Source organism: Acanthopagrus latus, chromosome 16 (assembly GCF_904848185.1).
Source record: "Acanthopagrus latus isolate v.2019 chromosome 16, fAcaLat1.1, whole genome shotgun sequence".
Lineage (NCBI taxonomy): Eukaryota > Metazoa > Chordata > Actinopteri > Spariformes > Sparidae > Acanthopagrus > Acanthopagrus latus.
In genome coordinates this window covers 2052257-2076535 of record NC_051054.1, presented here as the reverse complement: position 1 = coordinate 2076535, position 24279 = coordinate 2052257, and the positions used below count along the sequence as shown (strand labels likewise).

The window sequence follows — 24279 nt, the reverse complement described above, 5'->3', positions numbered from 1 at the left end:
TCTAAATGTCTCTCCGCCGTCTGCTCAGCCCTTTTTCTGTAACGAGAGTGCAGACACACGGTGCCGGCCTGACGTGCTCATGGCGTCCGCTCATTCACAGACAGGAAGTGGCGTCAAGTAACGATTATCAGCTACAAAATTCGACCACACAATTCACGCCACAAGCTTGGAAATGTTTGTTAGAGGCAGATGATTCAGCAGCACTGAGGCATGGACGGCAGGTTCAAGATCCATATTTTATACAGCTGGTGATCTCTATCTGTTTGTCCTTATTAATCAGGTACACGCTCAACTAATAATGCTTATAATTGGATGACAGTGTGGGAGCTACCTGTCAGGTGTAGAAGTGCCCTAAATTCTCTCTGGATGTTTTTAATGCAAACATTTTTCTGGTCTTGGCTTGATTCCCCCTCCGCCTGCTCTCCGCCTGTTGTCTGCAGCTCACTGGGTGGATTCCTCACTTCCCCAACAGGGCGAGCAGCAGCCATAACAAGTCCCGGGGTAGGAAGAGGTGATGTGGGCTGCAGACATTAGAGAGGAGAGGGGCGGAGGAGGGCGGAGGAGGGCACGGTGCCTCTCTGCTGCTGGAGGAGGACGAGGGAGGAAACATACAGCAGCAAAAAAAACATGCCTCTGTATCAGTGTGTGTGTGTGTGTGTGTGTGTGTGTGTGTGTGTGTGTGTGTGTGCGTGCAGGCCAGCTTTAGAACAGGAAGCAGAACAATGGCTTCTGGATCAGAGCTGGAGCTGAGGGATGGAGGTGGAGGGTTGGGGAGGGGGACACTTCACAGAACACCGATGGGGGGGAGGCTGCTTGGTATGTTATCAACAACCCTCCCTGCCTCCTCCTGCCCCCTCCTGCCTCCTCCTGCCCCCTCCTGCCCCCTCCTGCCTCCTCCTGCCTCCTTCTGCCCCCTCCTGCCCCCTCCTGCCCCCGCCTGCCGCCTCCTGCCTCCTCCTGCCTCCTCCTGCCCCCTCCTGCCCCCTCCTGCCTCCTCCTGCCTCCTCCTGCCCCCTCCTGCCTCCTCCTGCCCCCTCCTGCCTCCTCCTTCTCCACCTCATCACTCTGTTGTCTTGTGTGTCACCTCTGTTTTCCTCATTAAACTCTTACGGGGGGGTTTTCCATCCAAACAGGAGCATATTTTACGTCAGCTGACAGCCGAAAACATCGTGGAACAAACAAATAAATCTTAATAGACGGGAGACGACACTCACTTGCACTCCCCCGGCACGCTGCAGGTCCCGTGCTCCACGCTGCATCCTTGTTTGCAGATCGCTTTTTGGGAAAAAAAAAAACAAAAAACCAAACAATGAAATGTCTTTTGTTAATTCTCGTTCATTTCATCAGAACCATCACATTGTTTCTATGTTCTCGTCTGGCATCTTGTTTTTCAGGTGATAAAATCATTAAAGTCTCATTTCCTGTGTTTGTCTGAGAGAAATCTGGCGCGTGGTAACAACGGATGGCAAAGTCATTGTCGGTACAAACTGAAGGTGTCTCCCTAAAGTTTCCAAACATTCTTGGAATTCTTGCGAAGCGACACTTGACATGAACTTCGATGAACCTGCAAATTTTTCCCGAAAAAAAAAAAAAAAAAAAGGGCAGCGAGGAGGAAAGAAACGGAGGGAGCTGCATCCATGTGAGCGCTGATAAGGTTGTGACTGTGTAACATGAAGGTAAACAACTAGACAGCATTCAAGAAACATCTGAGTGGAATCATTCAAAAAGAGCAAAATACACATAAATATATAACAAATGTTTATGTGAACACATGAAGACACTGGACACTGACGTCCGTCTCTCACCTGACTTGCAGCTCAGCGACAGGTTGGTCCAGCCCTCCATACACTCTCTGTTCCCGAGCTGGTCGCACACGTAGTGGCCGAAGTAGTCGTCGCGGGGTCGGCACACCTTGTTGCACTTGCTGCCGTAGTAGTGCTCGTCGCAGCGTACCCGGATGGTGTACTCGAGGCGGGCGACGGAGCCCTTGTACTCCTCCTTCTGCTTCTCCTCTCCGGGGTTGATCATCCCTTTGTGGATGCTGCGCTCGATCAGCAGCTCGTCGTCTGGACAGAAGACAAGAATCATATTTAGTTCTTTACTCGTGATTAATGGAAAAGGCCGTGGGTAATATTTCAGTTAACGATTTGTTCTGATTATCATTACGAAGGTTTTCAGCTCATACACGAGCAGAAACTGTTCAATCATTTCTTATATTTTTTATCTTTTTTGGTTTTGGAAAGTTAGAACTTAACTTAAGATACCAAACATCATTATCACTACGAGCCGAGCCGCTACTGACGATAGCTAAGCTGTGAACGTACAGTCACTTCTCAGGAGAGGGTGTAGCGAACAGACTAATCTGAAAAAAACACAACACTGAACAGTCGACAGGTTAAGTATTTGGGTCACTTGGATAGGAAACACACACACAAAAAAAAGAAAATTATGAATGACATTCCAAGGAGAAGGGCAACTTCCAGTCATGGGATTTGACCCGACAACCCAGTGTTTAGCAAGATAAGACAGTCCATCGAAGAATGCCTGTTGTTAGCACACATCAGAGGGAAGGTGTAGCCTCGGCCCACACTTCACTCTGCTCCACCAGGAATGTGGACGGAGAAGAAAAAAAAAGAGAGAAGAAGAGGAAAACGGGGGGAAAGAAAAGGAAAACGAAGCGAGCACAAACAGAGCGTGTAGGAGCGAGGTCTGCGAGGGCTTGATAACTGAAAGCCTTTTTCAGTTTTCCTGCTCGGTGAAATGCTTTTCTGCCCCCCCGTCCGCCCACCAGCTCCCCCCTCCCCACCTCAGGATATCCAGCCCCAACTCCATCGGAGCCAGGCCGGAAATAATAAGAGACGGGGAACAGACGAGGAAGGGCGACATAGGAAAGGCCCTTTAGCTTGTTCTCAAGGAACTGAAGAACCGTGACCCAGCAGGCTTTGCTGCTGCAGAACAAGACATGAGCTGGAAGGAAGAACTCATCCTCGCCTTAGTGGCTTCAATCCACCCAAAACAACACGAGACCCCTGCAGAGCTGAGTGTAAATGCAGCTCCATAACTGAGATGATCTTTACGTCAATCGGAGGCAAACAGTTTACACAAGTGTTAATGAAGCGAGACCGAAACGGCGATACAAAGATTCACGGTATGAAGCCACAGTCCGCTGCGTCGGTGCTTCATCTCTTTTGCTTCCACTTTGCACATTAAAGTGTCGGTGAACTCTTTACCATCGAAAACTGCAAACAAAACATTTTCCTGTCAGTTGTGTCGGAGCGTCAGGCTGCAGACAGGCTGCCTGTGAGCTCCACATGATGCATTAAACGGCTGCTCGTACGTGGCATCTAACTTTTCAGGCTTTTTGCAGGACTGAGTTAATACATAGACGGGTCCTAATCCATCTATCACATTCATCTAACATTAGCTCACATTAGCCACCATCAGCTAGCGACCAAACCAAGCTGGGCTGAAGCTGTAAACCCCCTGAGGAGCGATGCATGACATTCATGTTGCAGAGAGAGGATTCAATAGATTCATTCACCTGTCAAGGGATGAATTTAAAGCCTTTTATGGTTCAATAATAAACGCACACACCCCTCTGTGTGTCCTCATATCATCACCATAACTCCTGAAGTTTGAGACTGTAGAAAAAAAAAAAAGAGCAGAAGAAGCCAGCAAGAATCCATTTTCACACCGTCCTGATTTACTGAGTCTCTCTGCGAGCTAACACACTGCCACAGATTCCAGTCCCACACCCACCACCTGAAACACCCCGGCACTCACTCACTGCTGTTCATCTCCAGCAATTAGATATAAAAATATAGACCAATCATGAGCTTCTCTGCGTGCTGGAGGAGACTCGCTAAGAGAGGCCGTTGTTACCAGGGAGAGCAGCAGAGAGTGGGCCATATAAAACCAGCTTATATAAACAACCAGGCGCTTCAGATCTGAGCAGCTGATCCAGTCGAGAGCTGCAGGATCGTCCGTGTGAAGATTCTTTTTATGCACGAAGCGTGACTGTTTTCTCGTTTTTAGTTACGAGCAACAAGCTGCTATAAACCCGAGTGTTTTTTTAGGGAGCTGAGGCACTTTTTCTTTGACCTTTGACCTCCTGACAGCTTATCACTTGTAACAGCGCTGATCTTTGAACCAAAGTCAGCGTCGTGTTCACGCAGCCAGTGAAAAAAATGAGTTGGTTCATTTTGTTTCCCTCCAGCTGACGTCTGATGGTTCTCAGAAAGATGCACCGTCACATTTAGCTTCCACGTGGACGAGGTTGTCACTTAAATGCCCGAAAACTTTGAAGTACACGTGTCTCACTTACAAAAATAAAGACAGAAGTTCTTAAAAGTTGCGAGTTGCCAAACAAAATTATATAAATCTGGCATCGTTTTGGTTCAAATCAGCAACAATCTGATCACAAAATAAGAAACCAAGAGTCCAAATCCAGTGAAACGTTCAAAGGCAGCTTTTGGTTCTCGCCTGTTGCCAAATTTGAGCCGGCACCAAAAAAAAATATTGAGCTGCGAGTCCCTGCTCGAGCTGCCTGAAGAAACTTTTTTTCAGTCCATCTGTTTTCACTAAATGAAATAATCTGATCATTTTATTAAAGTGAGGCTGAACTCGCCTCAAACAAGAAGCGAGCACCTAAAAGTTCTGGACAGTAAACCAGCACGAGGTCGACGGTCCCTCATCTCTTTCTTTTGGAGGGTAGAAACTGAAACATGTTACCAGAATCCTTTGAACTTCTAATGAATCTGCTTCACCTCCAGCTTTCAGATTATTAAAAATAAAAGTGGCGTATGTCGCAGCCAAATTAAATCTTATGGTGGGTTAACCGCCGTGAAGGGAAGAAAAAGTTACTGTTTCGTCTGAAATATCTCGTTTTGTCCACAAACTGAAGATATTCAGTTCGCTGTCATCGAGAAGGAACGATACAAGAACAGACTTGGCAATAACTTAATACCTGATAATAACATTAATCTATGAATAGCTGCAGCTGTAGTGAAGCGACTGGTCGGATGAAGCAGAGCTGGGATGAGAAACAGCAGCGGACCAGATCAGTGATGATACGCAGGTTGTCAGGGAGTTCTTTCTGTTTTGTTTGGGAAGCATTCAGGCTCCAGGTTGAAGGTTTGCCCTCTCTCTTCTGAAGCCAACTGTGAGTAACCGATCGTTTCTCTGAATACATTTTGCTTCAGATGGAACAATGACCAGCGGGCGCTTCACCCGTGTTTCAACAGGTGGAGTTAAACGCATGGAGACACTTGTGACAGCGTAATGGAAATTATATGAGAAGAAATTGCCCTTCATCAGCTTTCAGCTGCTGTCCTGTGACTGCCAAAACTTTACTGTGAATTATTTTACTGCTGCATTCGTCTTGGCACACACTCAGTGAAGATGCAGATTACCTCATTTTCATAGCTCACATCAATCTTCGTCATTACGCGGGCAGGCCGCCACTTTACTTTTGCAACACAGCACAGTTTAAGTTGTTGGTTTGTGGCGACGAGACACAAATCAGAGTCTGACGCAATCTGCAGGTTTGTGTCCAACACCTTTCCTGATAACAGCAACAAACTGTCAGGTTATCAGTGTTTAATGATGACAGCGACAATACTTTATGTTTCTGCTGCACTGAACAGCAGGAAACTGTTAGTTTGTTTCTCAGTCCGTTCTGACTTCTCCTCCCGGTCTATGGATCTAATCCACGAGCCCACTGGAGAGTCAGATCGCTAAAAATAGCTCACAAAATGTATTCAAAGGCTCACTATGTAAAAAATGGTCTTTTAGTTCATACACTAAACAAACAGGGGGCAGCATATTATAAACCGTTAAACTATAAACTAGCTGCTGTTTACTAGTTAGTCTTCAGTCGCTGTCTCTGCAACAATGTGGATGCTAACTGCTAACTGTCGCTACCATTTGATGGTTAGCTCAGTTAGCCACGCAGCTAGTGGTCTGGACTGGGAGTGATGGGCGGCTAGCTGGTTAGCATGCTAACTTCAACTTTTGATATGTTTTCAATGTTTTTGAGTAACATTCTGACATTTTGCAGCTCTGACTTCAGTTTGATGACAGCTGGAGGGACTTTTGCTGGGGACTACTTTAAGCGGTGGATTAATCCACAGTTCTAGTGAGCATTCGGGACAGCAGGTAACCTTTTAGCGCCTGATTTCTGAGGAGGGGAATCCTCCTCGTTGCTCCGTTGCTCTCCACACACCCCGTATCGGTTTATATCTCTACCCTCCGCAGCAGCCGACAATCCACCAGCCCACAGAGTCAACAACAGCTCCGTCCTCTTTTCTTTTCTGCTGCCATTTGTGTTTTGTTTTGAAACAGGCGGGGGCTTCCTGAAGCATAAACAGTCTTCACAAAGACCTTCTTTTTCCTGGGGCCTCTCCAACCTGCTGCACCGACCTGTTCGCACACGGCTGCAGACGGTAACTCGGGGCAGGAAACTCATTTCATGTCCGCACCTTCTGCCACCTCTTCTCTAATCCCACCATCATAATTATAATCATTACAGTGACGCCATAATGTTGTTGTTTGGCAGAATACATTCCTTATTAGGACATCCTGAGATAATCAAGGCAACTAGAGCAAAATGTATCTTAAAGACTATACAGAGTAAACAGAAGCCTCATCGCAGACCATCGATCAATTTTCCAATAAAATAAGACCCGAGTAAAAGCAGCAAACCTTCACATCTGAGAGGGTGAAACCAGAGAATTTGCATTTAGACAATATGAATCAACACATCATATACGTGGAAACCATCTCAGGAATGTGTGATAGTGGCCGTGTTTCCAGAATGAGGATCCAACAAGCTGTCAAACTGATGAATTTTCCTGTAAATGTATGAAAGAGTAACGATGACCTACGGGGCAAAACAAGATCTGATTGGGACATCCCTGTTCCCACCACGACAAGTCTCCCTCTCTCTCTGATCAGTATCACTAATGTTCGCTCCACCTGTGTGAAACACCCACAGCTGGATGCAACAGGTTCCTGCCTGCTCGCTGACGTCTGTCAGAGTGGTTCCAGAACATGTAGGAAATCCCAAACCAAGGTGAGCGAAGGTGAACAGAGGAAGGTAAAAAAAAAACACTTCCAGGAACAAACTGATGAAGAAACACGGGGAATTCTGCTCATATTTTTAGCCGATCCTAAAAGATTGTCAGTGAAGCGAGTGGGTCGGATTTCACCGCTGTCAGACTCACTGACAGATTCCAGGATCAGACTTGTGATCGTGCAGTGAGAATATACTCCAGTCCAAGTCTACAAGACAGGACATGAGATGCCTGATAAAGAAAACCCTCCAGCAAGTGTTCCTAAAGGTGGCCGGGCACGACTCGTCCCACCATCGGGCCGAGGCACTGCGTGGATGCCAGCCTGTCACAGCGCTGCAGGATAATGAAGTGGCGTGCGGTAGCCGGACAGCTGTCGGGATGCTAATTAGGAGACAGACATCAGAGGAAGGAGAGCCGCGGCCAGTAATTAATGGCTTAACGGTGCAATGCACTCGTAGGCTTAATATAGAGGAGAGCCCAGAACAGCCAGAGTGACCCTGATGAGGGTGAGAAAAGGGGAGGAAGAGGACAAACAAGCTACCTGTCAATCAAAAGTCAGATCTTAGGATGGGGAAGTCCAAACACGAAACATGGCACACACCTTTTATTCCTTAGAAACACAACTACACACCTGCCAACAAATAACAGGTTTCAAAATAATGAAGGTTTTATCAAAAGGGCGCGGTTCATATTTTAGGTCAGCAAACTATTTAAACCAGAAAAAAGGATTGTATTTGTTAAATTAATCATTCTAGAGGATGTTTACGACAGTCTCATATCCAGAAACAGGAATAAAGAAGGATATCAGACAGAGAAGACATATAAACATCAGAAACAAATGAGATTCACAAACTACAAACATCAAGTTATATGTATTTGCACGTCATGAATGTCTGATCCAAATAAAAGCAGCTGCAGACGAATGGATTAACTATGGCTGTCGACATCTTAGCACAACAGCATCCTGAAAAGAAACACGGGAACGTCGGAGTGTTTGCAGGTCTGCAACTCTTCCTGTCAGCTTTTTGTTGTGTTAAATGTTATCTGCTGCTTATTGCTGCATTAAAGAGACACTGTGTAGTTTTGGAGGAGAGACTCCAACTCTGAATTTTAATACTTACAATACTAATGAGACTCAGACATAAACAAGCTGTTTCAGAGGAAAATAAAGTCCTCAGAACAAAGTTTGAAGCCAGGAAAGGTGGCAGGGTCCGAATGAATCAGCGTTGTCCTTCTCTTCCACAAAACTACGTATAGCACCTTTAAGATAATTCATCTGTTGCACCAGTGTGTGTTTAAAACAGTGCGCAGGACGATCCTCACCATTGCTGTGTGTGCCGTTGTCTCTGTCCCACGCCTCCACGATCACAGTGTACGCTCGCTGAAACACACAGAGGAGAAACAGAAAAGAGGTCAGAGGTTATCACAGTGCACGCTAATACAGAAACACACACACACAGAAACTCAGATATGCCCACTTGAAGACGTGGACGTGGACGTGCACATGCACGTGAAACAGAAACTCAGATATGAGCTGCCGTCACTCATAAACAGACACACATGAGTGCGTTTCAACACGCACACGCACATATTTTTTGCACGAAAGGTGAGTAACGATGGGAAAATCAGTCTGGTTCCCACACTGCTGTCACTGATTAGCTTCCATCTGCCCCGGGCTGGTTAACGAGTGCAGCCACTGTTCTGTCACACAGCGAAAACACATTCACCTGGGAACCAGCAGAACCCATTTTTCATATTCCACCAGACAGGTTTGCTTGTTCATCTGTTTTTAGAGCCAAAAGACAAAGGCCAAAAAAAAAAAAAAAAAACTTAGAATCTGGTTCTGGATCAGGCGTCAGGAGTTCATTCTCTCCATCGCCTCTTTCTATGGCACGGCGTTATTGATCCCAGAGGGTTCGTCTGCTCCTCGGCTCCACAGGGAGGTCGACACCCCTGGAACTAGCCGGGATTTGATGACTTGCTCGAGGGCACTTTGTGGGGTAATGTATTGATTTCCAATAGGGAAATTCATTTTTTTTCCTGCCTTTTCCACAGGGACCAGCTAAAGACTCTCTCCCTGCTCTTTAACTGAAGAGTCGGGGGGTGAGACAGCTGCCAAGCCAGAGACCAACCTTTGAGATGACAGTTCAACATTTACACGCATCAAACTGCCGGATATTTGTAACAAGATACCCGGAAACCATCCAATTGTGTTTAATGCAATGTCGGGACATTTCCAGCTGTTTGTGGCAACGTTCTCAAAAGTTGAAAAACTAAAGACATAAATAGTCTCAACTTGTCTTTGGTGTGCAGAAATGTACAGTTCGTGGGTTTGATCGATCAGCGTCAAGAGTTAAGAATCTTGGGTGTGTTGACATGTTGGGAGAAGCTCATTGCCAAATCAGTAATGGTCTGGTGGACGTGTGTGAGGAAAAAAAAACTTGCAACACAGGTGGAGGCGGGTTAATCCTGTCAAATGATGTAGATATTCGTCCCAATAACAACTTCCAGTATGGATGCCACAGCAGTGCTTTTCCTCTAAACCTTGCTGCTGTTGTATCTCTGATCAAGGGCGTTATCTCTAAATTTGAGTTTGCATTGCTTTAAGGAATAAGAGCATATTTAACCTGAATTAATTACAGTCCAACTTTTGAATTTCTTTCCGACATGTTTGACATTTTCCATCACTTTCTGATAAATCGCCAACCTTGAAGAGGAACATAGTGTTAGTTGCAGCCCTGGCATAAAGTCAGTTTGAAGTTGACCAGATGGACTCTCTGTTGTCTTTTCTTTTAGTTTAATGCAGGTAACTCTAAAAGATACCAACATTACATTATTACCGACCCAGTGTTTGGTGCTATGATGCAGCACTCTGTGGATATTGTGTGTAAAAGCCCAGCACGCCTGCACACTATGCCCTACTTTCCAGGAGAGGAGCGACTCGTCCCTTCCCACAAGCAACAAACTCAAACTCTGGATTGTTTCAGGTGCAGGGCTAATTTTTTTCCCTTTTTTTTCACGGGCATCAGCAAACAAACCGAAACGGAGCTCGCTGTCCGTCAACTGCATGGGGCCGGACGAGCAGCTGTGAGTTCCCATGACCCAAGTCTGACTCAGAGGGACTGAGGGCTGCAGGGAAGATTACAGGGGAGGTTACAAAGTGGTGCTGGGGAGAGATTAGAGACAGAGGGAAGACAGAAACAAGAAGGCAACAGAGCTCAAGTGCTTTATGGCACTTTTAAAGGTCGTTTTATGGTGCTAGGATTTTTTGGGGGGGTGGGGGGAGTTCACAGAAAAAGATGGAGGAGAGGCGAAATCCTGAGTCAGATACGAGGCTGTGTTGTTACAAGTATCTGGTCGTTGCTTTAGGGTGAGTTCACAACGAGCAGGTTGGAAGCTGTTTCTGCTGAGCCAACATTCACTAAATTCAAAGGAAACAGACACCTGAGAAAAAAGGATTTGTTCTGCAGGGAGATGTTGTCAACCACAAGAAACAACCCCACAATGGGAGGTTTAAGGTCCTGAGGGCAGCAGCTAATGATCATGTTTATTGTGATTACCATCACTTCCCAGTCAAATGGTCCAAAATCCAAAAATACACAATTAACAAACAGAGAAAACGATTAAAAACGTCAACAAATCAATCAGTTAATTGTTTGAGCACAGATTTGTATTAGAAGCTGCTCATATTCAGCCACTGTGCTGTAAGAATCTAATAACATTTTATTAAACGGGGGACAATGAGTTGCATTGTAATCACATTACAAAAGTCTGCATCCAAAATTCATTATTCCAGGAAATTGGATCTGAAAATGACGTAAAAGTGGCTGACTGAGCTGGAACGAGACAGTAAGCGGATCTGGAGTTAAGATTGCTTCGAAAACAACAGATTGTGGACCCATGATATTCTTCACGGGTGTTAAAGCCTCTCAGTGAACCGCCATCGACAAACATCGTCTAAAAACTCAGTTGAAGGTGATAAAGAGCCGCTGACAGTTGACTGGACGTTTGGCTGCTGAGTGTCAGAACGACAAGAAACCACAAAGAAGACGAGAGAAGTCATAAACCGTTGCATAAAAATGACAAATGATATTTATACGACCGATATAAAGAGCAGAATTGAGGAACTAAAGGAGATAAAGCTGGAGATCATTTACAGATGAGAAACTGTTCAGCAGGACAAAGACCCGGACGTGGAGCAAATCCAAACCCCCTGCCCCCTGAAACCACGTGGATCTGAAGTGTATGGACATTTGCAAACTGGAAAGTCTGTCCGTTATTTCTTCTGTAGTTCCTCATCAACCCGACAAAAACACAATCTCCAGCACACATAAAGACATAATGATGAAATCAAATGTAATGTTTTGTGAAATTTGGTTTTGGTCATGAAACTTCCAGAATAAGTCACAGCAGCATTTTCACAATCTTGGTTTTTACCATCCAGAACCAGACATGTGACTCAAGTCATCTGGTCCGAGGCTCAAGTAAGTCCCCAGTCTTTTTTATTTTGGGTGAGTCAAATCTGATGACCAGCTGAAAATGACTCTGGGGGCACATTTCTGATTCACGATAGCAGTAAGCACTAAACCCAGTATACACATTGCATTTCCTGTGACCAGCCTACTTCAAAATAAATCTCAGCTCGCAGTTCACCAGTGAATGCTTTTAATGTGAAGCTGCAGCAGCAGGACGTACCGAGAGTCTGTTCTGCTCAAAAGCTCAGTGGGAAAACAAAACAGCAACTCTGCTTAAAACATCAAATCATTCAATTAGTCAAGTTCCGAGTCTTCAACTTCCAAGTCCAAGTCGAGTCCAGATCTCTGGTTGGAAGATATTACAGCATCCTGAAGTACAAGCCAGACTTAGATAATCAGTGACGTCCAAAAACCCAAAGACTTTTTGTTCACTGTGAAAAATGACATAGAAATGTCTGACATATCTGCTTAAAAAATTACTGAAATGACCATTAATTGGTTATCAATATAGCTGGAGATTAATTGTCTTTCGATGGACCAATCATGGCAGCTTTCTACTACTTTCTACTCTTCTACTTCCTGCTGCTGAAAACATTTTATAAACTAGAACACTGAGCAGTAAACGAAGGACCAGGATCAGCCTCAGTTGAGAAGGTTAAAGACGATGTCACATGTACGTTTCCTCCTGACAGCTCAAACTACACCGCTCCCATCACTAATAACCCCAAAAACTCCTAAGCTGAGCATGATGTCGACACCAGCAGCCTCCAGATCACACCGAGGCTCGTCTCCATCAGCCGGAGACGACATGGCGGTGATTTATGAGCCCGGTGAGCCGCCGTAACTCTGTAATGAGTGAAAATAAGTGGACATTTTCATAATTAATCTTTCCCTTTGTAATCAATTTTAAATGTCACAGCCACCGGCTCCAGACAGATGGGGCTGTCCCACGGCCTCAGTGGAGCCTGGCAGGAGTGTGTGAGTTCCCTGTGTGTATACATATCTAAGTGTGTGTGTGTGTGTGTGTGTGTGACCGAACTGATGTGTGTGTTTGTGTCCTTGAAGGACAGGAGCTGGAGGATCAAAGTGTCACGTCTCTGCAGTCTGCAGCGAGACGACCTTATGAGTCGACTCTGAATGTGTGTGTGTGTGTGCGTGTGTGTGTGTGTGTGGATATGGTGTGAGGGAGGGGTCTGTGGGGGCGTGTTGGGAGACACTTGACACCTCCTAACCAATTTACAGGAGTCAGAGGGATTTGAGTTTTCATTAGGCGAGGAGAAAGCAGCCCTCTCCTCGCCGCCTTCACCTGTTCAATGAATAAATTACTGCCTCAGCACGGCAGGAAACAGCCGCCAGCCACACACAACTCTACCGAGAATATACTGTACAGTCTGGAGCCGCTGCACACACACAGCATCATGTCTTTTATACATGCTAATAAGATTTATGAAGATGATTCATTTGGCAGTTCAGCTCCAGACTTTCTGTTTGACTTTGGAGACGAGTTTCTCCTCAATAACGTGCAGCTGCTTCTTTACTCAGACTGTAATATCACCACTGGGTGTGTTTGTGTGTGTGTGTGTTAATATGCTCAGAAACTTGAATAAAATCTGTTTTCCAACAATTTGGAGTGGGAAGTGCTGAGACTGATGTGGCAAATCAAACCACAATAAAAGTCAGGAGGAAGTGCTCCCACACATATCAAACTGTCACTGTAATATAAAAATCACACACTGAGCAAGAACAACAGCACAAACGTCCTGCTATGAACAGACAAAACACAATGTACAGTAACGCCATGATCTCTGCTGTTAGTTTCAGTTAGTGGACTTATTTCTGAACGTATGCTCTGATAGCATAAAGTCACAACTGCCACAAATCATCCTCAGGCTTGTGTAGGTAAGATAATTTTCTCTTTTTTGACATGTGCATAGAGCGTTACTGAGACTGAAACAAAACCAATAAGGCAACAAATAAGTGAGGAGGTCGGCTGCCAGGTGTGTAACTAGATGTACAGTATGCACCGCGAATGTTATCCATGCTAGCAAAGTTAGCTTACTAAATACCATCGGTCGAAAATAAAAGAACTTTATTTTGACTCGCATACACACACAGAGGGTTATAACTGTCTCTTTTGCTGCTAAATGCTCCATCATGTTCACCAGCTAGTGTCTAACTGTGTCTGTCAGATGTTTGCTGCCGAGCGAGTGGAGTAAAGCTGCTGGCCAGGTGGTGTAAAGCTGCTGGCCAGGTGGAGTAAAGCTGCTGACCAGGTGGAGTAAAGCTGCTGGCCAGGTGGAGTAAAGCTGCTGAGCAGGTGGAGTAAAGCTGCTGGCCAGGTGGAGTAAAGCTGCTGACCAGGTGGAGTAAAGCTACTGGCCAGTTGGAGTAAAGCTGCTTTTCCAACAAGTTCTCACTCCCGACTCATCAGATATGGCAGCCTAGTCAGAGGCCTCTCTACCTGGCCACAATATGTAACATGCAAATATTAACATATATATTATGTATATATGGACTATAAAGCTCTGTAAGGCCGAGGAGGGCTGCAGATTGAGCTGAACCTGACCTCTAACATTGTTGCGTTGTTTTCACACTGTTATTTGATACGTACTTACAGTAAAAACACAGATTAAAGCTGCAAAGCGCTGAGAATGTTGCGATCCGATAAGTAAAAACACAATTAAACTGGATGATAATCCTGTTTTCAAAGTCTCAGCTTGGAGGCGCTTTAGAGAGATTTAATCATTTATTTTATCTGTTCAATGTTAGTTTTATTTACCCATGATGGGAATCTAATTATCACTGATAAATCAAAAACAGAGATTCCGCCAACGTTAATATCTTAAAGCTTTCAGTCGCAAGAGTTTTGGAGGCTCGTTCATGGGAAAATATAGTTTTGGTTTGCTTGTGATAAACAAAGGAAGAGCTTGGCAGCGAAAGCGAGCAACAAGAGAACAAAGAAATGAGCATCGCTTAAGAAACTCAACAGTGAGAAGAGGCTCCAGTGTTCAGACACTGCTCGAGTTTTACATTTTAAGATGGACTAAAATCAAGAGGAATGTTCCTTTAATTGAAAATTCACCAGTTATGAAAAAAAAGGAAAAAGAAAAGAAAGACAAAGCCTGGGACCCAATTAACAACTTCTCTGGAGTTGTGATCAGAGGAAGAAATAAAAAAAGAAAAGAAAAGCAGCTGCAACACCTGTCACGTCACACCTGTTAGTCTATTGACATGAATAAAACATGTTGCTCCCGGCAGAGACGAGCCGGGATGGTTAATTTAGCACATTATTAACAGAACAAGCCCACCGCACCCCTCCGCCCCTCCACCTCGCCACCACCACCTCGTCTCTCTAAGGAGGCCTCACCGCACCAACCCTCCCCCAAGAGGCCTCGTTCAGACGGCAAATCTAATCAAAGCTAATCTAATCAGGTCTTTATACTGAGCGGCAGAATGGGAAAATGACCCAATTCACTTTTCCCACACCAAACGCGTGAAAAGCTATTTCTGTCGCTGTAGGTTACATTCTGTGAATTCTTCTTCTGTAGTGAATCGATGTAGAAGGAGCAGGAAGATGCTGCCTTAGATCCCTTACACGCACATGAAAAGATGATTTTTTTTGTTTCAGAACACGATGTTTCTTTTTTATCTCATGAAGGGGAGTACTTACACTTGTTTTAATAATCTGTATCTGTTCTCTATCAAACGAAGGTGCCAAAGACATCCAAACCAAATGATCTCAGTAAGTAACAGCACGTACGCAGATAAAAATCAGAGTAAAACATTCTGCCGGGCTCTTTATTACCCCCTCGTGAAACCGTCTGTAATCAGATGCTGCCGCCGGGAATTTGGCTGCTCCAGCTCAACCTGCACTGCCACCGTTATACTGCAAACTGCAACCACAGGCAGGAGCAGAGAGACCGTGTCATCTTCACTACACAATCATGATCGCCTATCGCTCATCTCACTGGCACTGTCTCCGCACTGTGTCATAGATGTGGCATCGTGAAGAAAGGATGTCTGAGAGGTTTTCAGAGAGGGAAAATGGAGTCCGAGATAAATCTGAGCCACAAAAGTCATTAAAAACTAAACATCTAACAAAAACATCATCTTATTAGAGAGTTAACTCATGTCAACATCGCCGAGATCCACATAATCCCCGTGAAAAATGTCTGCAGGCTTTTAAACAACAGTTATCAGTGTGTGTGTGTGTGTGTGTGTGTGTGTGTGTGTGTGTGTGTGTGAGTGTGTGAGCATCTGACAGATTTCTGCTCGTGTAGAACTGGAAGTGCGTCTGTGACCCGTTCTAATGCTTTGGCCGGAGCCGCTGGTTCGATAACAGGCTGTAAACAGAGTGAAGTGGAAGAAAAGAGCAGGGAGAGTTTCAGACCAACCATGACCGTAAAAGTCCACAGAACACTCCAGGACATTTTCACAACCTGGTTCAGACCGATTTCAAAACTTAGCTGACTTTTGTTTTTTTCACAATCCAAACGATGCGGACGTGTGTCGGCAGGGATTCATGAAGGGCCGTGTTCAGACATGAAGAGACGAAGAGACACAAAGAGACACGAAGCAGCAGCAGGATGTCGGTTTAACAGAAAGCAGAAAGCATCACAGGTGTAAAGATGCAGAACGGAGAGCAGAAAACAACAGCTGCCTCCTGAATATTCATCAGAGGTGTCACCTTTTATTTAACATTTCAAATATGTGATGAGCTCGCAGCTGACATGAAGCAAAGTTTAGCTAGAGTGCAACAGTTCAAGCGTTTCTGTTCCAGCTTCTTAAATTTGATTATTTTCTGCTTTCTTTCCTCCTCTGTGACAGTAAACTGACTATCTTTGGGTTGTGGACGGAACAAGATGTTTGAGGACGTCGTCTTGGGTTTTTCTGATATTTTTTTATCAAGGAAATATCGTTAGTGGGACTTGAACTCATCTAAGCTCCTCTGCAAAGCTCTCATTTTAGTCATTCCTTCTGATTAAATGACTACATTTGTTCAGCTCGGAGGATCAGTCAGTCGATCTTTGTTCAGATGTCCTACAGAGGGAGGAAGTATCAGCTTAGAGGAGAATGCTTTCAATTTCAGCCTCTCCAGTGTGACGATACAGAGCTTTTCTTCTTTTAATAAAATATCAAATTAACTTAAATCCCTTCAGGATTTTAACTGAAGGTCACCAACTGATTGGAAGATGACATATTGGGTTCAGGGAAGAGAAGTGAAATGTCACCGCGTAGCAAGTGGGACGATCCCCGATGCTCTGAAACCACTTTAGTCTCTGAAAACTTAAAGAAAGATGAAGAAAGAGGACACAAGAATCCCTTCAGCTGTCTGCGATAGATCCTGAATCCGATTATTCATCCTCGTCTGCGAACAAGCGACTCTAAATTCAGAGCTCTGTGTGAAGCGAGCAGCCGACACCTGAAGCAGGCGTGAATACCAGATTCAGCATGTTGCGCTCCGGAGAGCAGCACAAGAGAGGCCTTATGTAAACGCTCTCAAATCCACCGCTGACATTCTGCCCGGCACAGCTGCCCTCCTCTATCTCCGTTTCTCTCTGTTTCCATCTCCCTCTCCCGCCTCTCTGCTCCCCCCTCTCCTCCCTCCACTCGTCTCGATAACTCAATATCTGGTCACAAAGGCCGAGGCATAAACTCATTGTTCCCGCTGAAAGGTGCGCTGACAAAGAGGTTAAGGTAGCCCTCGTTTTCCAGCAGCGCCGGCGGGAAGGTGATATTCACGCCGTGGGAAAAACCCCCGAGCGGCTCCTTCATCGGTGAGCCACCTGAGCGCGAATGTGACGGATGGCGAATCAAAAACTCGACGAGTTCACCTGAAACTCTTCAGCAGGAGCAGAGAGTTGTGTGAGAGAGAGGACGGCCGTCACGTAGTCGAAGCTTCATGTGAGTGTAAACACAGAAACACACTCATCAGGTCAACGACTGCAGGACACGACAGCTCAGAGTGTGTTTAGTGAGAGCGTGAGGATGAAGTTTATACAGTTTGTGTAGTGTTTTCTTTGACTCTGATTCCAGATTCTTAAATGTTGAATATTGTCTGGTTTCTCTCCTCCTCTATGACAGTAAACTGATTATCTTTGTGTTTGAGGACGTCGTGTTGAGCTGATGGACATTTTACAGACTAAACAACGAATCAATTTCCAGGGAGATCTTTGGATAAAAAGCGTAAAACATTTAGTTTCTTTCTTTCTTTCAGGCTGGAGGTCCCGTTGGGTCGCAGCCCAGAATCAGACATATCTGACGTTGATCGGCTGGTAGCGGTCATTATATATAATTCAAGTTTATATCAAGTTTTATGTCACATGACACGTCGAGAAACACAAGCAGGATGTAAACAAGCCAACAGTCATCTGGATGCTTTCATGGGTTTGGTAATGATTTTACTTGGACCTGTGTTGTCTACGATCTCTGCAGTTAACTCTCTGAGTACAGACTTATTGTCAGCTGATAAATTATAATAAACCCAAATGTAATGTATCGACCCAAGAAACCTCTTCCTGGTGCATTGACACACTGTAGATGTAGAAGTGTGTGAGAGTGTCACGGGGGTTTCTCCATGTCGTGGGATGTTGGGTAACCGATGGAGAGTTTGTCCCCAGATGTGTTGAGAAACCCTGCTGAACCTTCACACCGTCCCTCCGGAGGAGACGCTTACAACAGGCCGCCTCCATGATGCAGCAGCGTACAGGAGAAGAAGAAGAGGAAACACTACGCTGCATCAGATCTGCTCAGTTTCATGTCTGCAGCGTACTCGCGGAGAGACGGATGAGGAGTCGGGGTGCGTTCACACCGAGCGTGTTTGCCGCAGCGGTTCGCTTGAACTCCGGCACTCCTTTAACTCGGTTTTATTAGTCCAATAAAAGAATGGAGGTCGTGTCAGGAAGTCTTCTTTTCCAGCTACTACTTCATGTGTTCTTTACTGGGATAAACACCAGAGAAGAAGAATTACCAGGAAATCTGCCACGCTGAGCTGCAAAAAATCCCCCTCAAAGACGAAGATTGGGGATTTACAAATCCTTTAAACTGGAGCGTGATCTGACTCCACTCCTGACTTCATGTTGCCTTGGGTTCATGGTGAGAGCCTCGACGAGCCAAACACAAAAAAAAAGTACAGCGCAATGATCTTTTCCCACTCTGATTCAGACCAAAGAAAGCAAACTGTAGGTGCGATCACACCCTCAAAGCTAGCAAAAACAAGCTAACAAAAATGGAGCACGGGAGCCAAAATGATTTCTAAGACATGAAGTATGTCGTGTTCTCCTGGTGGATCCTGGAGAGAGACGGACAAGATCAACACGGGATTCATGAGAGAAACAAACAGAGCAACAATGGAGGGTTTGCTCATCCCCAACCTCCAACTCCCTCCTTTCATTCCCATCCTGCCCTTCTTCTTCTTCTTCTTCTTCTTCTTCTTCTTCTTCTTCTTCTTCTTCTCCTCTCTCAGCGAGGTCCAGCTGAGCTCTATCAGCTCTGTGAACGACTACCGCGAGTCAAGTGGGAAATTAAGTTCTGTGTGTGTTTGTGTGTGTGTGTGTTGCTTTAATCACCTCAGTGCTCACAACCGCTGGCTCGCCTAAACACACACACACACACACACACACACACACACACACACAAACACACACCATGTAATCTGGTATCAGGTGTGTATCGCGCTGTTATCTGAGGTAGAACTGCAACGATCAATTCATAAATTGACAAGTTGTTACAAAACAAAACTTCCGCCTCTTAAATGTGAATATTTTCTGTTTTCTTTCCTCCATCTCTGACAGTAAACTTGAAATCTTTAGGCCGTAAACAAAGCGAGACATTTGAAGACGTCATCTTGGGATCTGATCGACATTTTGATCATCGACAATGAAATCAAAAGACGAATCTGGAGCTGGATCTATCTCACACTTCGATCAGATCTCCATCACATGACTCCACCTCTTCCTGTTTCCTCAACTTTCAGACGAACATCGTCGCTCCTGGTGATTTGCGGCAAAACCACAACAGAGACGCAGCTAACGATTATTTCTATTCTCGACTGGCCCGACAGCCGGTTTTTGTTCTGTTTTTGTTGCTTTGATTTGTTTTTTTCTTTCTCGTGCGTTTCCGTCTGTTCGACTGATTCTCATTGTCTCGTCCTAAATAAACCACACTGATGTTCACACACTCGTGCGTCACACACTTTCAAGTGCAAACAAACAGGTGCGGATGAAGCTGTACTGTACATACTGTACGTACACACAGACACACACAGACATTTAACTTGGCGACTGTTCAACACTATACCATCCCTGAGTCCGATTGGCTGGCGCGGTTCCACTGAAACTGTATATGAGGACATCTTCACGCGGTGCAGCAGGTTCTAACCGCAGATCTAAATCAGGGCACAGTATGGAATAGACTACAGGTAACCATAGCAACAACAGTGGCGGCACATGACGAGCGAGGAGGTCGCCGAGTCCGCGGTGTCCTGACGGAAACTCACATCACTCCGTGTTGACTGTAACCTCACCGTCACTTCTGGATTCTGATTCATTTCATTCAGTTTCAGACTAAGTCCAACAGTTTGAACCCTGCAGTTTGTGTGTCGTCCTCATGTAACTGTGAGAACAGATTTATGTTGAGTACACAAAGACGCCCCTGTACACACACCCGTCACACATAACACCACATCCAGCGGCAGCATCGACAATCGATCAGCCGGAGAAGACTGAGCAGCTAATCACACATTTCTACGCCTCCGCTGCAGGTCAGCTGACATGGAAGCAGCGGCAGCAGCGTGGGAAAGATGAGCAGGTCCGTCCTGACCGCAGTTAACCGAGCGGAGAGCTTTCAACCAGCCGCGCCGGGCCAGAACACACCACGTAACAGAGCCCTGCTGAGGCCGTCCTGCAGGCTTTTAGACTTATTAAAGACACGCAGAGCAGAGAGGAGCTGAGAGGGAGCAGGCGACTGTCTGCAGTCCAAATGTGTTATTCTACAAACTTGTAACTTGTTTCAGATTAACCACGAGACAGAACCTGAGGAGAAGGAAGCTGTACGGCACGTCACAACGCTACAAATCACCACAGAGCACGTTTACTGTGAAATCAAGGAGTGAAGAGTTCCTATGAAACGTTCAGAGAGCTTCTGATGTTTTGATGTACTCAGTTCGGACTCACGCTAACTGTCCTCCGTGTTTATTTGTGTTGTCTTCATGTGCATTTCTTGCTCTGTGGAGGAATGCAAAGCAAAATACAGCCGTGACACAACAACACAACAACCACTCAGTGCCAATAAAGCTTGTTCAAACTGGAGGCGCTGCACACAACGTGAAGTCAGCAGGACGCTGCCGAGGCAAGAAAACATATCAGCTGTTCTATGACTGACAGCCCGACATGCACAACAAACATATAGATATAAATATATATATTTATGTTTCCTCCAGTAAAGTAACTGGTAGCTTGCGAAGCTTTCACTGATCATCTCTGTCACTCAGCTTCCTGAACACACCTCCAACCCTACGCTGCCTCCAGCGTCACACCATCTCCTCTCTTCCCAAACTAATCAGCCATGAAAGCATCACCAAACTGAGAAGGAGCTCCTGACGGAGGAGCGGGCGAGCGTGCCAGCGACACACTCGGCAAATGAGCCAACCGAGCCAGCCGCCGGCAGTGACGGCAGCGAGGAGACGAGCGAAGAAGACGACTCGCCGTCATCCAACATTGCACTTTGTGATTGCTCACTGATACTCCTCCGAGTGAGGTGATCTTACGCTTGGCGCGCTGTAATCATAGCCTGTTTTCCTAATGCTATTTCACTAAAACATTCATTCCAGGACGAGGAGGAGGAGGAGGAGGAGGAGGAGGAGGAGGTCTCTCTACAACAGCTGTTCCACCTCTGTCCTCTCAGATCTGCCAGGCTGAGGGGGGAATCTGGCAGGAGTCAGGGGCAGAGGGGAAAAGAAAACGGGCTATGAAACTGAAGGAGTACGCACCCTTGATCCTTGATTTACTCCAAGAGGGGTGAGGGGAGGACAGCAGCTCTAAAAATACCCCATAAGGAGAGAGGGAGAGGAGATGGAGAGATCAGGAGGGGGGCGGCCGAGGAGGAAGAGGAGAAGAAGTAAATGCTTGTTTTTGCTCCTCTCACGACTGTAATCTTAAGTTTCTGCCTCCTAAAAATACACCTCCCTCGTGACAGAAACCTCACAAGGAAGCTGTGGAGGGATTCTTATTCTGAAGGGGGGGCTGCCTTCTTCCTCTCTCCCCCATCATCCCTCCTTCCCTCGCTCCATCGGTCAATCCCTCCCCTCTTCCTCCCCCCACCGTCCCCTTTCATGAAAGATGTCACTAAAGACCCACACAGCCGGAGGGGTGAACATGAAGGGGGAACGATCGGCAGAGGAGCGAGCAGAACAATGTCCCTCTCTTTTTTATTTTTTTCAGTGGCTCATTCATGTCAGGACCAGTGGCCCAGATATCAGGGCGACTATCAGTCCACTATAGCAGCACCAGAGGCTACAGGCCACGGCCTCGCACAAACACACTCAATCAGTGAGCGTCAGCGCTGTCTGTCGGCCCGGCAGCACGCCACACTGCAGACTGCAGTCTGTCAGAGGACGAGGAGGGCGAGGAGGACGAGGAGGACGAGGAGGGCGAGGAGGACGAGGAGGACGAGGAGGGCGAGGAGGACGAGGAGGACGAGGAGGACGAGGAGGACGAGGAGGGCGAGGAGGACGAGGAGGGCGAGGAGGGCGAGGAGGGCGAGGAGGACGAGGAGGGCGGGGCATCCTCTGAAGCTGTTCGTCTCAGAGATGATTCAGTGCTGAGATGACTGAAAACATCCTTCAGTGTATCTTTACTTTCAACATTAACGTACAATGATTTGCATTGTGGATGAGCGCCGCCCCGCTACATGTATCTTTATCTTCAACTTGAATTTCAGGAAACATTGCAATATTGTCCCAAAGATTTTCTCCGTGCACTGATCTATCCACTAATCGGCGGATTGATTTTTTTTGTTTTGTCCTGTAAAATGTCAGAAAATTGATCAGTGTTTCCCAAAGTCCAACAAAACGTCCTCAATCATCTTGTTTTGTCCACAACCAAAAGATATTCAGTCTTACTGTCACGGAGGAGGAAAGAAGCCAGAAAATATTCACATTTAAGAAGCTGGAATCTGAGGATTTTGCCTTTTTTTAAACTGATTGATCAGTTTATGAAGCTCTATGTGAATGTTCACTCTTGATCTTGGGAATAAAAATCTCAATCCAAAGACCAATTTCTCGTTCACAGAGCCGACTGACACAAAACATGAGTCGATTGAAAAGCTCTCCAGCTGAGATGACTTCGAGGATTAACTATAAACATTGAGGATGATTTTTTTTAACCTCTACAAACTCCAAATTGGATCATAGCAGCTATTTAACATTCAGAACTGACCACCAGGTGATTACAGCAAAGATCTGCTGATTGATGAGTGAAAAGGGAAAAATCTTTGTGCCAAAAGTTGCAAAATTCAAGTTAAAGATTTTTAATCTACACACACAGAAATGTGGAGTCTGAGTCTGTCATGTCGTGTTCATGTGGCGTCACATCGCTGCTCTGAGCTGAATATGCAGTTTGTACATCACACATCATCCTCTGACACTTGACTTAAGGAGAGGAAACGTCATAAAGTAGCTTATACAGAAGACACAACAAGTGTATAACTGCAATCTGATGAGACACTTCAAATAACTAATTAGTGATTGATTGAGCAAAAACGCCAAATCTCCTCTGATTGATGAAACAGGTTATTTTTTAGTTTGAGGATGTTGGTCGAGCAAAACAAGACATTTAAAACCAAACTAACAATCTGTTTCACTCCGAGGCGAGGCGTCTGCAGCGACGATTAAAAAACCTGAAGTGTGAGGACATTTTTAAAACGCCTTAAACTGCTCCGACCTTGACAGCCTCGTCAGAAGAAGCTGCTGAACACTGATACCCTCCTTCCTTTGTGCCCCTCACACACACACACACACACACACACACACACACACACACACACTCACACTCCACCCCCTCCCAGGCGGATAGTGGAAAATACTGACCCCACACACGCCGAGTGAGACAATGACCCAATAACGGATAGAGCGTGAACCTGAGAGGCGGCGAGGTAAAGGCATCCCTCGGCCCAGATTGACCGGGGATCTTCACTTGTTTGAGTAGCTGGTGACACTGATATCCAGCCGCCTGTGTCACACACAACTTAGTGGTAACTGAATCCGCCCGCAGGGCCCCAACTTACTACTTCCATCTTCCCCTCTGCTGACAGCTGACCATGGGGAGTGATGAATGGAGAGGTCACGTAGCCACAAAGCACCCGATCTGTACGAGATGTATGTATGTGACATGAACACACACACACACACACACACACACACACACACACACACACATAGAGGGTTCTGCTTTTGTCACAGTAAGAATGTCTGGAATGAGTCGAAGGATTTCAGAGAGCGTCTCGTATCCTGACGTTCACTGATTTCAAACGTCGGCCTTTCTGATGTGAGTTAATGTTTTGCTGCTGCAAACATGCAAAACAAGACTGACTGTTTCATTAACAGATGACATTTTTAGTCTGTAAAATGGTAAAACTTGAAGATGAATGTCCGGCAAACGTCCCCGGAGTCCAGATCAAACTGCAGATTTGATCGAGTGAAATGATAAAGAGCATCTAGTTTGTAATAATATGAA

The 24279-nt window shown here is 45.7% G+C and overlaps 1 protein-coding gene across 3 annotated transcripts in view; it reads right to left on the bottom strand.

Annotated features, from left to right (window-relative positions):
- The window catches only part of LOC119004704 (protein jagged-2-like), a 73432-nt gene that overhangs the window by 21808 nt on the left and 27345 nt on the right, over positions 1–24279 (bottom strand). For all 3 annotated transcript variants that reach the window (XM_037071861.1, XM_037071860.1, XM_037071862.1), the window contains exons 3-5: positions 8397–8454; positions 1806–2066; positions 1215–1275 (exon numbers count right to left, since the gene is read on the bottom strand). In XM_037071861.1, coding sequence (XP_036927756.1) covers positions 1215–1275; positions 1806–2066; positions 8397–8454 — 380 coding nt within the window. The remainder of the gene's footprint in view (positions 1–1214; positions 1276–1805; positions 2067–8396; positions 8455–24279) is intronic.